The 17,927-nt window shown below is 39.3% G+C and overlaps 1 protein-coding gene and 1 pseudogene across 5 annotated transcripts; both read right to left on the bottom strand.

Annotated features, from left to right (window-relative positions):
- On the bottom strand, positions 1-11,985 carry znf365 (zinc finger protein 365). 5 transcript variants are annotated; one of them, XM_037782827.1, is made up of 8 exons: positions 11,858-11,985; positions 8,791-9,461; positions 8,275-8,584; positions 7,772-7,943; positions 7,443-7,489; positions 6,437-6,704; positions 6,056-6,209; positions 1-1,788 (listed from the first exon to the last, which is right to left on the bottom strand). In XM_037782827.1, exons 2-6 carry the CDS (start codon positions 9,449-9,451, stop codon positions 6,476-6,478), a joined length of 1,419 nt encoding a protein of 472 aa, XP_037638755.1. In that variant the 5' UTR covers positions 9,452-9,461; positions 11,858-11,985; the 3' UTR covers positions 1-1,788; positions 6,056-6,209; positions 6,437-6,475. The 5 variants fall into 5 exon arrangements, with proteins under 5 accessions (XP_037638755.1, XP_037638758.1, XP_037638757.1 ...); XM_037782830.1 differs by having other exon boundaries at positions 6,489-6,704; XM_037782828.1 differs by lacking the exon at positions 1-1,788 and adding an exon at positions 3,896-4,218.
- A 1,422-nt stretch (positions 11,986-13,407) lies between these two features.
- LOC119495916 lies at positions 13,408-16,222 on the bottom strand (annotated as a pseudogene).
- Between the last annotated feature and the right edge of the window lie 1,705 nt (positions 16,223-17,927).

The following is a 17,927-nucleotide window of genomic DNA, read 5'->3' as shown; positions in this document are numbered from 1 at the left end:
GGTTTTACAGGACTAAAAATGTTTCAGGTCATGTTAATAGAACCGCTGCAATCAGAAGTGAAGTGACCTCACAGATGCATTTAAAGGTACAGTGTGTAGGGGATCTATTAGCAGAAATGACATATAATATTCATAACTGTAGGCTGTGTCCAAATCACTCACTACTCACTATATAGTGAGTTTGCCGTATTATAGTGCTGTCCAACGGCATAGTGAGAATTATTATACCCCATATAGTGGACTCAAAGTATATCCCACAATGTATTGTGAAAAGTAGTGGACAACGATGGTCACTAACCGAGCACTATATACCATCATGCGTTGCGCTGAAGTAAAAAAATTGGCAGATGGACGAGAGGAGAGAGAGCAGCGTGATTCTAGACAAATCCATAAGCTGTGGCGCCAATAAAATGTATTTAATGTGAGCAGATCATCACAACACAAACGGCCACAAAGTACTTTGTGTTTATTAATTTGAGAACATACGCTTGCCACAACGGCAGATGGCAGCGCATCACCGCTTTACTCTTAACTTAAATTCACTCAGAGGATTTTGCTAAGAGACAACTCAACAAAATGGTTTAAATATGTATTTATAACACACAAAAATACATGCCGGTGTTTATTATGGATGGCCTACCAGTAGTAGTGTGCGGAAAGTGTTGTTTCATTTTGCCAATGAGCTCACTATATACTGTAGTCCTCTAAATATAACTCTACATAGAACTCCCTGGATAGTGAGTAGTGAATGAGTGAATGATTTTGGACACAGCCTGTGTTTTCATTAGTGCATAATCACATGAAACTAAGAATTGTTGTGTTTTTAATTGACAGCAGCAGTAACATTTGGGCTTAGCTCATCAGTGCCTTAATTCACAAAGGGGCTAAAGGACTCAGAAGTCTGATCACACGATGGATCTCTGGAATACAATTTGTCCAAATGTATCAGGTTTTAATGCGGTAAGAAGCAGTGGAGAGTAAACCTGACAAAACTCAGGTTTACTCTCAGCGTTTAGGGCCCATGAAGCCATTAAAACAGCTGATGGCTATAATGTCTTTTAGACCGTTAAACAGTAATATTCAAGATATGGTATCAGGTATTACTGAAACTGTAATAGATCAATCTGGCTGACTGGTTTGTTAAACTGATGGAAAAACACAGTACATTATTTGGCTTAGAAAAACTGGCAACTTCCAATAAATTTGGATTAAATTATGATTAACACAACTTCTAGTCGGGTCTTTGAAAAGGATGCCTGTAAGCTCGATCCACGATCCAAAAAATGTAAGACTTTGCATGAATGCAAATTACAAATTCAAATAAGACAAACTAACTTGAAACAACAAGAAAATAAAAACATCAGAAGAGAGTCAAACATAATTTCAGGGAAAAAAAGACGGGTCCAGGTTTGTGACCCAGATAAATGTTCTGCCAAGTTAAAGTTCTGTAGGACTACTACTCCCACTCGACGACACATAATAGCTTTGTATACAAAATATCTATTAACACCGTCAACAAAACCTAAACCAACGACAGCAAGGATACATTTTACACCGAATACCGTCTTTTACATTTACATTCTTATCATTGGATGAGTGCAAAAATGACGTGTAAACAGATCGTACAGGATGATGCAGAGAAAAGGAATTTTTTAGTATACTGCAAATGTACTGTATGCATTCACGGCACTGTAAGTCACTTTGGATGAAAGCGTTGATACGACGTCATTCATTTTGTGATCGGAGAATCTCCACCCGTTTCTGTGTGAATGAGTGCGAGTTTAAGCCCTGAACGGCGAGACAAAAGTCAGGTCTTAAAACACGGCATCTCTTCAGCGTGAGCTATACATTAACTCAGGAGTACATTCGTTATATGTGTGGTGTCCTCCAGACACTGGGACAAACTCTACCTGCATGTACATGGCTTCTCTTGGAGGGAAAAATATGCAGTTTTCCAAAGCTTTCAGCTCAAAGACTGGAACTGATTAGCTCCACCAAGAGTCACAAAAACACCTTCCAAACACATTTTATTGACATGCTCTACTTTGTATAACAAAAGAATAAATCTGATGTTATCAGTGGTGGAAAGTAACTATTTACTCAGTTAATATAAGTACAATTTTGAGGTACTTTACTTGAGTATTTCCATTTTATTCCACTTTATACTTTGACTCCACTACATCTCAGAGGGAAATATTGTATTCTTTACTTCACTACATTTATTTTAATGCGTTAGTTAATTTGATTTTACAAACAAAACATATGATCGACTTATTAAATATGATATATATCAGCAAATATGATAATATATTAAAGGCCCACATCTCTGGGTGGGCCCCTGAAGTCCCCCCAAAAATGTTTTTTTTTTAACAACAAAACTAATTGACCAGCTGTCCCCTTAATTAATTAATTGGTGGCTCGATCAGATAGCTTTGCTTGAAAGTCGTGTTTGTTTTCACCTTTGATGGAGCTCTCCAGTCTTTATGCTAAGCTAGGCTAACACATAGTGGACGCACAAAGAGGGAAGGCGGAATATATACAAAACAAAAAGTGATATAACAGGTTGATGGGTGTGATTGGCTACACAGGACCACGACTGCCAGAAACTAAATAAATATCACAATAAAGTATTTCCAAGTCAACATATCAAACTTTTTTTCTCTCTATGTACAGTTATCAGACAGTGTCTGAACTGGGTCCTGATGTAGTGAACCACCCATCTGCTGTTTGAAGCCTCTTCAAAACAAAAGCCAATAATGAAATGCAGAGTAGATTTGACCCAGGTCTGGTGTCATCAAACTCCTGTCTGTGCTTTACAAACCAAATCAGTGCTGCAAGGGGCGGTACGTAACGACAGCTCAATTACAAAATAATGTTCCTGTACAGATTAGATTATTAAGTACCAGTATATATACAGCTAACAATTAGGTATACGTTTTTAAAATCTTTTTAAAGATGAATAGGTACAGCTGACAATTGTATCTGTTATGAAATGTTGAAAAAAGAGGCACACATTCAAAACTGAATCAAATCTAACTAAACTGTTTTTCTTGTTTTAAAATGAGAATCTTGTAAAAGGGGTCTTAAATATGCACTTGACGGCTACATACATGATACCATATGAAAAGACTGTGGCTAAAGCTAACAGCTCCCAGGTAAAAGGTGCCAGTTAACCAGTTAAAGGTGCTAAACGGAGCATTTCTATTGCCTCTGCATGGCTCTAAACATGTCGCCGGCGTCTCGTAGCTAACAGTGAAAACAATGGCAACACTGCTGATAGAGCTAACAGTGTTAACCCGCAACGGCGCCGTCGGTCGTAACGACGTTATCACCTGTAACCGCCGTATGAGAGCAGTGCAGAGCGGCGGCTGTGAGCTAGCCGGTGGGGCATGCTCACATGCACTGTCAATAAAGCATGGAGAGGCTCTGATTACAACACACACAGAGGGAGAGTGACTTCATTCTCTGCTCAGGGAGACTTTACTCATCTATATCTTTACATAGCAAATAGTTGTTTGCTGCTATATTAATGCTCTGGACATAGTATAGAGCACCTTTAAAACAGTCGCGTAGCTTAGTCGTAGTGGTGTAATTATGATGAAAAAATTAATTCAAGTTTGTACCGGCTGCTTAGCTTACAACTTATTTTCAAACTGTATGTTTTCACTCATAACATTACGAGAGTAAACACTATCTCGGATAACAATCTTAGTATGTAAACGATTCCAAAAGCCAACAAAAAGCCTAAACTCTGACAGCATCCGGGGCCGGCTCCCACAAAGTGGATGTTTTTGACCTGCAACAACACAAACTAACTTAGTATGAAATGCTCCTTGGCGTTGGAAAGATCTCGAGGTTATTACTGTAGGTAATGAGCTAGCCAGACATGCTAACATTTGCAGTTTATATTAGAAGACCTTGTTTCTATCCATTCCATAAGCTTTTGCATCATCCAAACTCTTAATAAACTCCAGTATCTCCCTTTACTACAGCCCCGTGTGCACTGCTTCAACATGTGGAGGGATTCAACGCTACCATTTGGCCTCAAAAGCACAGACAGAGATCAGATAACTGGACTGAAGGGCAGTTACTTTAGGGGGGAACCAGGCCGGGATGTAAAGGTTCAACCAGAGGAGAGGACGTGTCATCGACGTCACCGGGAACTATTCATCCTCATTCCACCTTCTTCACAATTCAACAACTTGTTTCCACGATCAACTGTAATTAAATCTTAAAATCAGTAGATGAATACAAAAGCACGTTTTTACCTGAAGTTTCTCTAAAATACGGAGGAGAGGATTCAGAAAGTAGGTATCACTAAAGACCGAGGTTAATTATACTGCATTAATTATTGTGATTTGTGCTGACAAATGAGACAAAAGACTAGAAGCTGTCATTAATTGATACGTTTGAATACTGAAAGTTCACCCACTCTTACGTCCCGCTGAAAAAGCACCCAGTGTAACACTTCACAATCGTCTATTTCAGTATGATAATCTATGGAAAAGTACAAAATATTCAATAACACAGAGCTGGAAATACTTGAATGCAATGTGATGGCAATGTGGTCATGCAGTAATATTAATTATTGCATTATGTTCTTAAACCCTGTTACGCAGTAATAGTTCCTGTGATGTGCATTTTGTATTTATTCTCTCATTAGGGATCAGACTGCCTGAAGCCGAGCAGCTGACATCTACAAAAGAGTTCTTGATTTACACTTTAGTGTAATCTTATCTCTTGATTTATAAAAAATAATTTAATATAAATTGCATCATTCAGGAGGAGCAATTGTATCCAATCACGCTATACAAACATTTAATGTAATATATGCAAAATGACTTTACATAATACTAAAGTAAAGTGGTAAAGGAAAAAGAAAATATGTTTTTCTGGGAGTTGTTAATCAGACTGATAACATTTGGAAGGAAAAATACATATTGTACCCTCTTTTTTTTTTAACTTAAAATTAGTTGTTTTTTTTAAATCCTTATACCAATAACTGATAACTTTTCCCCGTTTTTGAACATCCTGTAAAATGAATGCAGGAAAGTCACTTACATTTTGTCTAAATTTGCAAACATTTACATGTCAAAATAATATTTTAATATATATATATATATATAATATTTATTTAGCATAAAGACCCGTCTGTGCCCTTCTAGCTTAATAAGGGCATCAGTCCAGATGTAATTACATTTACTGAAGTGTAAGTGTATTGTTTTAAAGGTGCAATGTGTAACATGTAGCCACATAGGGGGCAGCATTTCACCTCTACTACTGGGTAGGCTTGCCGCGGTGTTACTGGTGTTACTGGTGTTACACGGTGTTCGGGCATACACTGATTACATTACTTGCCTTCCACCGCTTTTTTCATAGAAATAAAAACCAGCGCCAGGATCAGCGCCTTGTTATCAATACATAGACGGACGACAGACGCTACAGACTGAAAGTGAAAGTGAAAGTGTCTGCTCCGTACGGAGTCTCAGCTCAGAGTAGCAGGAGTCAGATTTCACACACGGGACGAGAGAGAGTTGACAGATAAGACGATGGCGGAGGATTCGGTGTCGAAGCGAAAAGCAAAAGAACCTATTTGGCAATATTTCAGATTTAAACTCAATGCTATAAAGGAACCATAATGTTAAGGATGGAGCGGCCACAGCTGGTATGCGTGGCGCAGCAACATCAGGTGGAAACCTGCGGCCTCGCAGCTAAAGCTGGACCGGAGACACACAGACATCCAACATTAAAGATCAAAGTAAGCACTCAAGTAAGCAGATATTTAGCGTCATCTTTTCTTGTAAAATGTCAGGTGTAATCGGTAACACCGGTGCTGTCATGAGTTTATTAACCGGTGGGAAAATGTCCTCACCGTGACAACCCTACTACTGGGTCCACACACATAATCTTCAAGTGTGGCGTCGGCCTATAGTTTACGTTATAGCTTGCTTAGCTCAGTTTTAGCGAGACCATAGTAGCAAGAAAACTGCCCCATCAAAAACCACATATCGACGCCATTTGGATTCAATCCTATAAACAAACTATCAAAACGTACCTTCAACGTGACTGACAAGCTCTCGGGACAGCTCTACTTCTCCGTCCTCTCATGAGGGCAGACTGGACGCTACACTGACTCACTATCGCCTCTCTATTACGAGACAGGACGGGCCGGGGCTAGCTGGTTAGCATGCTCATTTCAGTGGATATCTCTGCAACACAACACACAGTCATCTTTAACATAACGTCAGCACTGTAACCTCTTCACATTCTGCTGATGACGGTAGTTCATCTTACACATTGCACCTTTAAAGGAAGAATTATACTGAAGGAGCGTTAAGATCAACTGCTCCACAGAAGCTTGGTGTGAACGTGACCTTGCTGTACTTTTCCATAGGTTAACACACTGGAATAAAGTCATTGTTAAATTAAGTTTTACCGGCTGACAGCCCCTCTCCCCCGGTGTTTCTCTACAGTTCTACGCCTCGTACCCGGCGGACCTGCGGCGCTGGTGGTTCCAGATGTCGTCTCTGTGTTCGGGTCGGCAGAAAAGCCTGGACGACTGGGCCAGACGTTCCCGGTGCTCCCGCTCCCGGTCTCGCTCCCCGCCGCCCGCTTTGGAGAACAGAGGACGGCCGCTGAACTGCGAGGAGGAGCGGCTTCTGTTGTCATGGAGACCAGACGAGGACAGCTGACCTCCCGCTGACCTGGAAAAGTCATTTATGAACAAATGAGCACAGGAGGTGGGAAGGAGGTTGTGGTGAATGCAAACAAGACTAGATATACAAAAAAAGGTTTAACCAAAGTTGCAAAAGAGCTTCCGATGAGTGTCTTAATTATCATTATTATTATTATATTATTATTATTATAGTTCATGTCTTTATTATAGCAGTCAACACTTGCAATATGTGACATTAAGACAAAACAAACATGGATAAAATAAGGTTAACACCACAGGCATGACTTCACTCTCATGGTAGCAGGACATTATGGTAAAGAAAAGACAATAATAAAAATAAAATCTTAACAGAAAAGGTAGGCAATAGATTTCTTTAAAAAAAATCCTGAAACATATTAGCTATATAAGCACATTTCTTATTGTTTATAATTCGGACAGACTACTCGCTAAATTCAAACCTGAAAGGTTAAAACGATGAGCGAGACCTCAAGAACTTGGCTATATGGATGTGAATTAGTGGAATTAATAAATTAATAAATTGACAGTCTGCTGAACTTTCTGTTTTTTGTTTTCATAGTATAATATTACATGCTTGGCTTCTAGAATGAATAAATACATTATGAACACTTTAGTTTTCCACAGAATTTGACTGTCAAAAATTGTGGTGTGACCCGGCCCTAACTGTTATTATTAAATCTACCTTTGACCCATGTTTGAGTTACAACAGTGTGTACAACATCATATGAGCCAGTGTGCAGGTACTCACCTGCTTTTAGTGATTCTGTGAGGACCATTATCATTTGGCTGCTGGTACTGATGAGGACACAAAAAAGTCAAAGTTTAAGTCACTGAGCATTAACAAGCAGAAAATACGTAGTATTCATATGCATTCAAAATATTAAGTACCATCAGAAAAACGTACTTAAAAGTATCAAAAGTAAAAGTACTCATATAGAACAAACCCTGTCAATGGTACGTATTTATTTACTGTAGCAATGTAGTGGAGTAGAAGTATAAAGTAGCATAACATGGAAATACATGTGCAAATTACTTGAGTAAATGTACTTGTTTGACATTCCACCACTGGTGTTGTACCTTGTAGTGGTTGCACTGCTGCGGGCTGCCGTTGACCTGGTAATACTCCACCAGTCTCTCGGCCAGAGCGATGCGTCTCAGCAGATTCTCGATGAAGCGCTGGATTCGAACTTTACCGCACGTCTCCTGTCGAGCCGCTGCTTCCAGAAACTTCTGGATGGTTATCACCTCCCTGGAAAATAAAAATTATATTTAAGTACAGCACTCGAATGAATGTGCTTTTCACCTCGGGCTGGTCCAGAGAGCAGCTATGTAGCCTGGAGCCTTTAACCTGCAGCAGAGATGAGAAGCGGACTACAGAGGTCTGGTCATCTCACTTCTCTCTAATTCCACAACTCCAGATATTTTTCATTTTCAAACTTGTAGTCTTCAGTCCCAACCGCCGCTGACCCAAGTGACATCACTTGAGGACATTTATCAGACTTCATACAGCTCCCTCTGGAGACACTAAAGGCTTTGAACTACTGTTAATACATATGCAGACACCTGTGTTGCCTGTTTACCTCTCTCGTCTCTCCAGCTCGTTCTCTGAGGCGTTGAGCTGCTCCCTCAGCGCGGCGATCACCATAACAGCCACGTCGACTTGCCGGCTCAGCGACCTCTCCCTGTCTGCAACTTCCTGCCTCTCCTGGGCCAGGTGCTGCGAGTGGGCACGCTCACACAGGAGCTCCGTGTCGGTCTGGGCGAGCTCCGTGCTCACCTTGGCCAGCCGGCGCTGCATGGTGCTGTCGGCCGCCCGCAGGATGCTGGCCAGTCGTCGGCGCACCGCGGCCGAGGCTGCTGCCGTCTCCAAACCAGAGTACGCGTTCTGCTCTGGTGGTTACAGCAAAGGAGACGAGTTACTGCGGCGGTAACCATGACTACTGTTACTGATACTGTAATCATGATTATTGATCTCGGAACCACTTCCTGAACTATGTTTGAAATGTCCCCATACAATATGTTCATTTCCTCTCACAGTTTTATAACAATATAACTCTGTTCTGAAAAGTAAAGTAAGTACGTAAATCTGAACGCACCGACCAGGTCCAGGTCTAAGTCCAGGTCCGGGTCTGGCGGGGGACCAAGAGGGGCTGGAAGAGGGAACGGGAGGTGATGGTGGTTGAGGTGATGGCAGCATGCGTCTGACTTTTTGATAGCCATTTTGATGTCCTCCTCATTTCTACCTCCATCTCTCTCTTCACCTTCGTCCTCCTCCTCTTCTCCTTCATCATCTGTCCCAAATTCCTCCTCATCTTCTTCCTCATCGTCATCCTCCTCTTCCTCAGCCTGCGTCCCCACCCCAACACTCTGGGTGCGTCTCCTCACAGAGCTGTAGGAGTGGAGGTACCCACTGTCTCTGCTGTCACTGAGGGAGCGGACGTGAGGTGGCCGCCCCACGCCCTGCAGGCCCCTGCGGGTCGGGAGGCTCATGTCGTGCCAGGGGATCGCCGCCGTCAACGGGTCAGGGAGCTTGCCGGTGATGCTGAAGCCACCGGTAGTCACGTCCGGAGAGCGGTACGAGTGGCGGTACTCCAGGTGGGCGCGGAGCGAGGCCAGGCTGCGGAAGCGCTCCTGTTCGCCACAGCGGGGGCAGCGGAAGGGGAGGTCGCAGGAGGTGACGGTGACGGCGCCGCAGGCCTGGCCGTTCCTCTCCAAGAGGAAAGAACCAGAACCTCTGGAACACAACTTCTGCTGCATCACTCTACACCTGGAACATAGAGAAGAAACAATTACTCAACGAAGCAATTAGTCAATACACAAAAAAATATTTTGAGAATTTATTATTCCTTTAATTTTTTTAAAAGCAAAAATGTATATCTAAGTTTATTCTTTATATCATTGTAAACTGTTTGGGTTTCAGACTGTCAATTGAAACACGTCTTCTTGAGCTCTGGGAACTGACATTTTTCTGAATTGTTATAGACTAAACAATTAACTGATTGATTAGTAAAGAAAAATAAGTTGATTAATCAATTTGTCAATTAACAGAAATATAATTGGCAACTATTTTGACAATCCATTAATCATTTAAGTCATTTATCGAGCAAAAAATGCCAAATATTCCCCCGTATCATTTTCTCACATGAAATCTGCTGCCACAACAGCTTGATTCGGTCCAGTCGGATGGCTGAGAAAGTTACTTTATATTTCTGAGCATCTTTTGATCTTTTAGGATGTAAAAAGTCCCCTTTCCAAATAGCCTAGATGCCGTTTTGTATGAAGGATTTGTTTTGTACATGGAGAACAAAACACTGTACAGTGGTTGAACCAGACTGACAACTGAAAGGGCAGAGAGAGACACAGATCCCTCTGAGCAACAGTTCAATAAGAATAGAAGACATCACCAGTCATTGGTGAAAGAAACTGGAGCATCAAAATGTGGGCAGAATTAAATTAGAACAGCTTCCTGTTTCAGTGTCAAGAGCACAATAATGTAGTCTATAACAAACTGGAATTAACAGGTGTGTTGCTTTAGAAAAGCTCTTCTCCAAACTTCACAATAGAAACAGAAGGTTAGTCTAGAGCAGGGGTCAGCAACCTTAACCTCATGCGGCTCTTTAGCCTCTCTCCAGTTGCTCCCTGGGGATTTAAAAAAATGGAAATGAATAACTGTTTTTTGTTTACATTTTAATTTTTATTGATCATTGTTGTAGGTCTATGGTACGACGGTACGACGGAGTATAAGGGCCACATTGAGGAAAAAAAAAAAAATTTGAGATATTGTGAATAAAGTCATAGATTTACGAGAAAAAAAGTCATAATATTATAAAGTAGTAATTTCACGTGTTATTTTCTTTTTTTCTTGTAAAGTTATGACTTATTCTCGTAATGTTACGACTTTTTTCTCGTAAAGTTATGACTTTATTCTTGTAATATTATGACTTTTTTCTCATAAAGTTATGACTTTATTCTCGTAATATTACGACTTTTTTCTCGTAAAGTTATGACTTTATTCTTGTAATATTATGACTTTTTTCTCATAAAGTTATGACTTTATTCTCGTAATATTACGACTTTTTTCTCGTAAAGTTATGACTTTATTCTTGTAATATTGACTTTTTTTCTCGTAAAATTATGACATTATTCTCGTAATATTACGACTTTTTTTCTCGTAAAGTTAGGACTTTATTCTCGTAATAATACAACTTTTTTCTCGTAATATTATGACTTTAATCTGGAAATCTCAGATTTTTTTCCCTCAATGTGGCCCTAATACTCCGTAGTACATTTGCACTGAATTATACTGTTTTATGTCTGTTAAAATAGCCATTATTGAAGGAAAGAAGAAAAACATCAATACAACAGCTGATTACAAACTTTTGGTTGTGTGTATACATTAGTTGGTATAATATTCCCTACAGTGTAATCAAAGATAACATCATGTAGCAGCACATTGATTTGATTTGATTTCCCAACGTGAATGAAAGGTGGTAATTTCATTCCCTGTCATGCAACACAGTTGGGACATCGACTAAATAATCATTTAATTCTACTTCTTTTGGGGCCAAAACTACCTCAAATGTTAATTTGGTGTCTGAATTATACTGTTTTATGTCTGTTAAAATAGCCATTATTGAAGGAAAGAAGAAAAACATCAACATAACAAACTTGTGTATAAATTAGTTGGTATATATTACTGTATAATCAAAGATAACATCATGTAGCAGCACATTGATTTGATTATTAAGCCAAAGAGGACAACTTGTATTGCCAGCAGGTTACCTGAGCAGGTGTTTCTCCACACAAACATTAAACAAACATGTTTCCTCTTCACAGTCCATTTAATAAACCAAGTAACAGGTAAATATCCCTCTCTCCATCTTCTCCATCTTCACCATCTTTAGCATCATCAGCATCGTTAGCATCGTTAGCATCATCAGCATCATTAGCATCGTTAGCATCATCAGCATCTTTAGCATTATTAGCATCGTTAGCATTATTAGCATTATTAGCATCGTTAGCTCTACCTGGCTGCTAGCTCTGATGCTAATGTTAGCTTGCTAGCTAACAGAGAAACAGTCGCTGGATCGTTATTAAACGTCTAACCGTTAACGAGCCGCTCTTTACCGGTTTAACGGGTAGATGTTGTAATGACCGTCTCACCGTTAGTGTCTGGAGGTGTCATGTCGCAGATGGAGACCAACAGCAGCCCGCATGATGTCATTCATTCAGAGACACAGAGTGGAGGACCAACCGTCAAGTTAGAGACAGATCCATAACAACACCACATCCGGTCAGACCTTTCAGAGTAAGACACATGAAGTGGGCGTGTTCGTACTTCCGGTCTGGATTTTCAAAAAAAATGTGGAGTTTTTTTTTTCATTTTGGCTGATGTTATGTTTTTTCAACATAACATAACATAACATAACATAACTAAACATAACATAATATAATATGATATAATATAATATAAAATGGCAAATTATGATATAGTATGGGATATAAAACTGAAGAACTTAACAAACTCAGGAGTTATAGTACATTAAAAGAACAGTCAAAAATATTAAAAGACAAAATGAAAAAAAAATTGGAAACCTGTTCTTCTATGTTTGTTATTTATGTTGTGTTACGTAACATTATATTATATTATAACATAGAGAAAGGTACACATAAATTAAATAAATAAATACATAGAAGTATATAAAATAAAATCAAGAACAGAATAAAAATACTTTCAAATCTAGATTAATTTTTTTTCCTGAGTCTTGTGATCGGTTTATCTAATGCACTTTTATTTCCTTTTTTGAATTTGGTGCAACTTATTACTGCACTTTAACCGTATTACTGGTCTACCCCATTTGTGAATTTCATTTTATGTATTTTATTTCATTTCATCTAATTAAAAAATAGCCTGGTCATTATTGCTTATTAGTGCCATGAGGAGTGACATTGCTGTGACATACATATATACAGTATATATACAGAATATATATACAGAAAATATATATATATATATATATATATATACATATATAGGTGTATAGGTGAGGTGTACTCCGTAGATGATCTTGTATTGTATAAACTGCATGTTAGTATTGTTGCTCATAGGGAAGCTGTTCTTACAGATTTGGTTCCAGAAATCATCATTGGGAGTGTTGAATAAAACATGTTCCCATTTTATTGAAGGGAAGGCTATTGCTTTGTCTGATTGGGATATTATTCTGTACATGGATTTTGTTTGAAATTAAATTTATTAAGTCTAATATTGAAGAAAGACAGTTGAGATTGACTGCCTTCACGTTAAGTTTAGTTTTAATGGAAGATTTAAGAGATATTCAAGGAAGTGATGCTGTACTTCATTGCTTAAAGCATTTGGAATTGCCTGTTTGAGATGTGCTGTATAAATAAAGCTGCCATGCCCTGCCTTAATGCAGTGAGTTAGCCAAAGGTAGACATTCCCCATTTTTTGTCTAGAAACAGATTTTTAATTGCATTTTCAGAAAATGTTTAATTGCATATAAAATGACATATACTGTGATATAGGACGTTATCCATACTGCCAAGCACACAACAGCTGTTGCAGAATATGCTTTGAATCACATCCTAAAAATCTAGTCAAACGCCAAAGATAAATCTTAGTTTAGTTTATTATCAGTAACTAAAAAAGCCAAACAAACACAGTTTTATATATTAGTTAACTGGGAAAAAAGAGCATTAAGACCAGTGTGGCGGCTATAATGAGCTCAGTTAATCAAAAAGTTATATCTGATTTGCTTTTGTGATGAAATGAGACATCAATTTACAGCTTACAAACTAATAAAAACACATTTGTTGAAGCCATCGCAGTGAACCAAAGCAACTAGAACTCCCACAGCACAGTCAAGACGTTTCCTCCTGGTATTTACTGTACAGTCAGGTTTCGTATTGGAAACCATGTATGACAGAATCTGTCTCGTCTCCTTTCTATTTGCCGACATTTCACCTTCTGTTTTCTCCCCTTTCTCTCTCTCTCCGTATTTCTCTGCCTACATGAAGCTGACCGTGGACGTGTTGTCATCATTCATATTGTTGAAGTGCTGAAATCATTGCTGTCCATTCTGCAACAACACACAGAGGCCAAAAGCTTGTCTATGATCCCTTTCCTCAAGAACACATACAGAACTAAGTCTGCAAGAGGACTCAACCTAAGAAACACAGACGACAGGTTGTCAAAGGTATCGTTATGTCTGGCTCCCTTTGCCATGAGCCAAATGATGTTGGGCAGGAACAACAGCGTGTAAGTAAGCAGCACCAGGACCAGCATTCCTACAATTCGTCGTTTTTCGTCAGAGGTCACTGAGATGGAGGAAGACAGTGCTTTGAGGGTGCCACCCAGGAAGAATGTGAGCAGTGGGAGTGGAAGGAGGAAAAAGATGAAGGAGAGGATTTCTGAGACCCTTGAAATATACCAGAAAAAGAGAGTGAGGAGATAGACAAGAGGAAGGGCCCAGACCACAACACAGACCACCACAGCGATCTTTATGTTTCGTCTGAAGCGGTACCACAGCGGGTAGGCGATGACCAAGTACCTGTAAAACAAGACAGACACATATTCAGAGTTCTATAGTAATGCAATGGTCAGACCATGAACTGTATATAAAGATGGATGACGCGTCTCCACTTCCACCCACTGTACAAAAGTGAAGCCAAAATATCCCGGATACGGGAACTGCCATCTTGAGATTTTTACATAATTTCTGCGTAGTAGTGAAGTAGTGGAGCCACCCACACACCCGCCCAAACCAATCGTGAGCCGAGCACGGCCGCAGCTTGTCAGCGAGAGAGACTCACAGCTGTCAATCATGACGTCTCACTCCCTTTTTATAGCATCAAGTAACTAATTAAAACCAAACTTTTCAGAAAAGTCGTGATAAGAACTTCTTAAAATGACAGAAACCATCTTTGGGGAAAATGTATTTAACGTGTAGTTTGACCTTTTTATTTGGCCCATGACCCGTCCGCTAACATGGAGGAGGCGGGCTTTATGACCTATACTGCAGCCAGCCACCAGGAGGTGGTCAAGATGTTTTGGCTTCACTTATGGGGAGCTGTCATGTCGTCCATCTTTATTTACAGTCTATGGGGTTCAGACACAGAGGTGGATAGACAGATAGCTACCTTTCCAGGGCGACAAACACCATGAAGCAAACACTGGCCACCAGACCAAAGTAGTAAATAATAAAGACGGGACACGCCTTCGAATCCTCAGGAAATGCTACCGAAACCATCATGCAGCTGAGCTGAATGAGGTCGGAAACGAGAAGGTTGATGACATAGATCGGAGCAACATGATCTTTTCGCACCTGCAGAAAAAACATTGGTAAAAGTAAAGAAAGCAGTTGTGTTGCTACATGTTCTGAACTCCACCTCCTCCCAAATATGTCTGCGGGGTCCAATCAGTTTTATGTACATTTTAATTATGGAGTAAATAGAGTGCTGCAGGGAAGGTAACCCACAATTTGGGAAACTCTCGCAAGATGGTTAGGCATTGACCTGAAATGATTACGGTAAGGAAAGGTCGTTGGGCAACGATTCTTGCGTGAGTTTTTTGCAAGCTTTCGCAATGCAGTTCAAGACATGACCCGTATTTTTGGGAGTTAGCATCACACAGGTTCCATTGACAAAAATATATGAGATTTTTCCATTGGATTTTGCATAAAATAATCTCTGTGGCAAACAGATGTTTATGATACTTATACGTTTTGTTCAGCAACAAAATCTTCACAAACGAACACCACTTCTATGATCTTTGAAGCGTAAATGTGATCGCCAGAATCAAAAAGCTAACATTAGGCTATAAACGAACCACACCACGGTCACATGACTTCATGTCCCCACCACTAAGCTAAAGGCGGACTAGTTGTTGGTGTGATGACGTTTAGTAGTCTAATTTAGCCCCTTGTTTGCAACCGCGTAAAAGATTCAAAACTGACGAGTGGGATATTTACAGACGTATTTTATGTCGTAGAACAAAATGTTAAAATCTCTTACGCTTGTGTTAACCACAGACCTTATTTCATTAAAAAAAAACATTGACTTCTAGACAAGGGAATGCTAACTCATTTCTGGGTTTTAGGACTCATTCCTGCAGCCCTTTAACGTATAGGTCATTACAACAATTCATCCCACCCCCCTGACACCTGGACCCCCAACACAGATCAAGATCCTTTACAGACAGACACATGAAACATACAGTGAATAAATAGATCTCAGTCATAATGTACATACCAGAGAATAAACAGCATAGATGGCCACGACGGTCAAAGGAAGGCCGATACAAACGATTATGCATGTCACCACATACATGAATTCAACTTCTTCATTAGAACCGTTGTCGTTGACGGTGACGTTGCTGGAATTATAGCTTTTGTCCTGTGATGAGCTGCAGAAATGTTCCATTCTTCAGAGTGAAACCCTGTTTAAGAGATCAGGTTATAAAAAGGGAACACATTCTTATAATAATAATAATATAATTTAAAAGTTCACACAAATACAGTACACCTATACCCACAATCAAAGCAAATTAAAAAAATGCTCTGTTTCTATTGATATTACTCAAAATGTGTTACATTAATAATAATCTAATGCTAATATTCAAATAATACAGTTTCAGATAGTACAATAAGTTCTGGTGAGAGTGAACTTGAGAGAGAGAGAGAGAGAGTGAATAAAATCCAAATAAATAAAATATAGTTTGTTTAAACAAAGCAGTCTGTACACCTACACAGTCCAATGCTGTCGGCTTGTTGCATATTCATTTTCATGACTGTTTGCAGTGCCTTTATCTTTTTTAAATAATCTATATAATTTCATAGAAATGTACCTTTGATTTCCTGGATGAGCTCCGGACACCAATGTCTGATGTTTTGTCCTGTGTGTTCAAACAGTCTATAATAAGTATAGTAAGTTATTACATGCAGTGGGTTGATGATAATCTCCTCAGGAAGAGAAAAGAAATTAGTAAGGCCCAGATATAGCATGTGTGAGAAGGGGGCGGGGGTTTGATGGGTAGATAAAAAGCCACAAAGCACGTAGTGATCAGCCCAGCATGTTATATCTTCAAGATTTCTTTCCGTTTTGATTGGCCAGCAGTAGTTCAGCTTGTTGCAGGTTTAAATGTACTCGATCATATGGATCATTTTATCTATCCTGCTGTAATATTATTTCCATGCAAGTTTCAGATGTACCTATAGAAAATGCACTATTGTCAATTGTTTATTATATATCTAAACATTAAAGGTGCTTGTTGCTTTTTTTGAGCCTACCATATCTTGTGTAAAGTCGATGAATTACTAAAACAGATTATGAAGCTAATTTACGCCACACTAAAAAATACTGTGTCAATTTTAACCCAATTTGAGTCAATCGTGGTACCCAGTACTGGGTCAAACCAGCACCGACCCAGTACTGGGTAAAGTTTACCCAGTACCAATGGGTATAAAGAACACTGGGTCAACAATAATTCCCAAACACTGGGTTATTTTGACCCAGTAACAAAGTCATGTTTACATTCTTGTTGGGTTAAAAATTAAACCAAAAGGGGTGATTACTTTTACCCAGTATAATGTTGTTTTTAAAGTTTTTATTTGGGTCATCGGTCAAACCAAAAAGGGTGGTTAATTTTACCCAATGTAAAGAAGTCTCTATACATAGAGACCTCTGCACTGATGACATGTAGGCAGGTATTGACCTCATTACAGGAAGTTGTAGTTCTCTGCAAAAAGTGTGACATATGGACCACAATTCTGAGTCTGAAAGTTGAGAACAATATGTCCTGAAACATGTCACATGTCACATGTCGATTTACTGCTGTACAGTCAGCACTGACTGTATTAGCACAATCATGCATGTAAATATCATCATGACAATCTAACAGTGACAAGTAAGTTAATCTGCATCTACAAAAATATAAGTTAAATTTCAAGTCAAATTAGACCCTGAAAAGGAGCATAATCAATTTACCTTAACACATGGTTTAAGACGTAAACGCATAAACTTTAGTGTATAACTTTAGTGATTGAAAGCTGTTGGATGACAGCTTTTAAATGTCAATGCAGAGATGGTATCAGTGATCCCCTGCAGCCGCCGCAGCAGCTTCCTGTCTGCTTCTTAAAATACAGACAGACAAAAGCAAGTAAGGTCAAACTCCTCAATGTACCAACGTGTCACTTAAGACTAAGACTCTGCCAAATAA

The sequence above is a fragment of the Sebastes umbrosus genome, chromosome 10 (assembly GCF_015220745.1).
Source record: "Sebastes umbrosus isolate fSebUmb1 chromosome 10, fSebUmb1.pri, whole genome shotgun sequence".
Lineage (NCBI taxonomy): Eukaryota > Metazoa > Chordata > Actinopteri > Perciformes > Sebastidae > Sebastes > Sebastes umbrosus.
The sequence above is the reverse complement of the archived record's forward strand: the minus strand, read 5'-3'. Positions and strand labels throughout refer to the sequence as shown.

What these genes read in the sequence shown, in the direction of transcription:
- znf365 (XM_037782827.1), bottom strand. Translation starts at nt 9,451, where the DNA reads ATGCAGCAGAAGTTGTGTTCCAGAGGTTCTGGTTCTTTCCTCTTGGAG. An exon ending in CTTAGACCTGGACCTGGTCG is followed by an intron (nt 8,585 to 8,790) that starts GTGCGTTCAGAT and finishes TGTAACCACCAG; the next exon opens with AGCAGAACGCGTACTCTGGT. An exon ending in GAGCTGGAGAGACGAGAGAG is followed by an intron (nt 7,944 to 8,274) that starts GTAAACAGGCAA and finishes TTTATTTTCCAG; the next exon opens with GGAGGTGATAACCATCCAGA.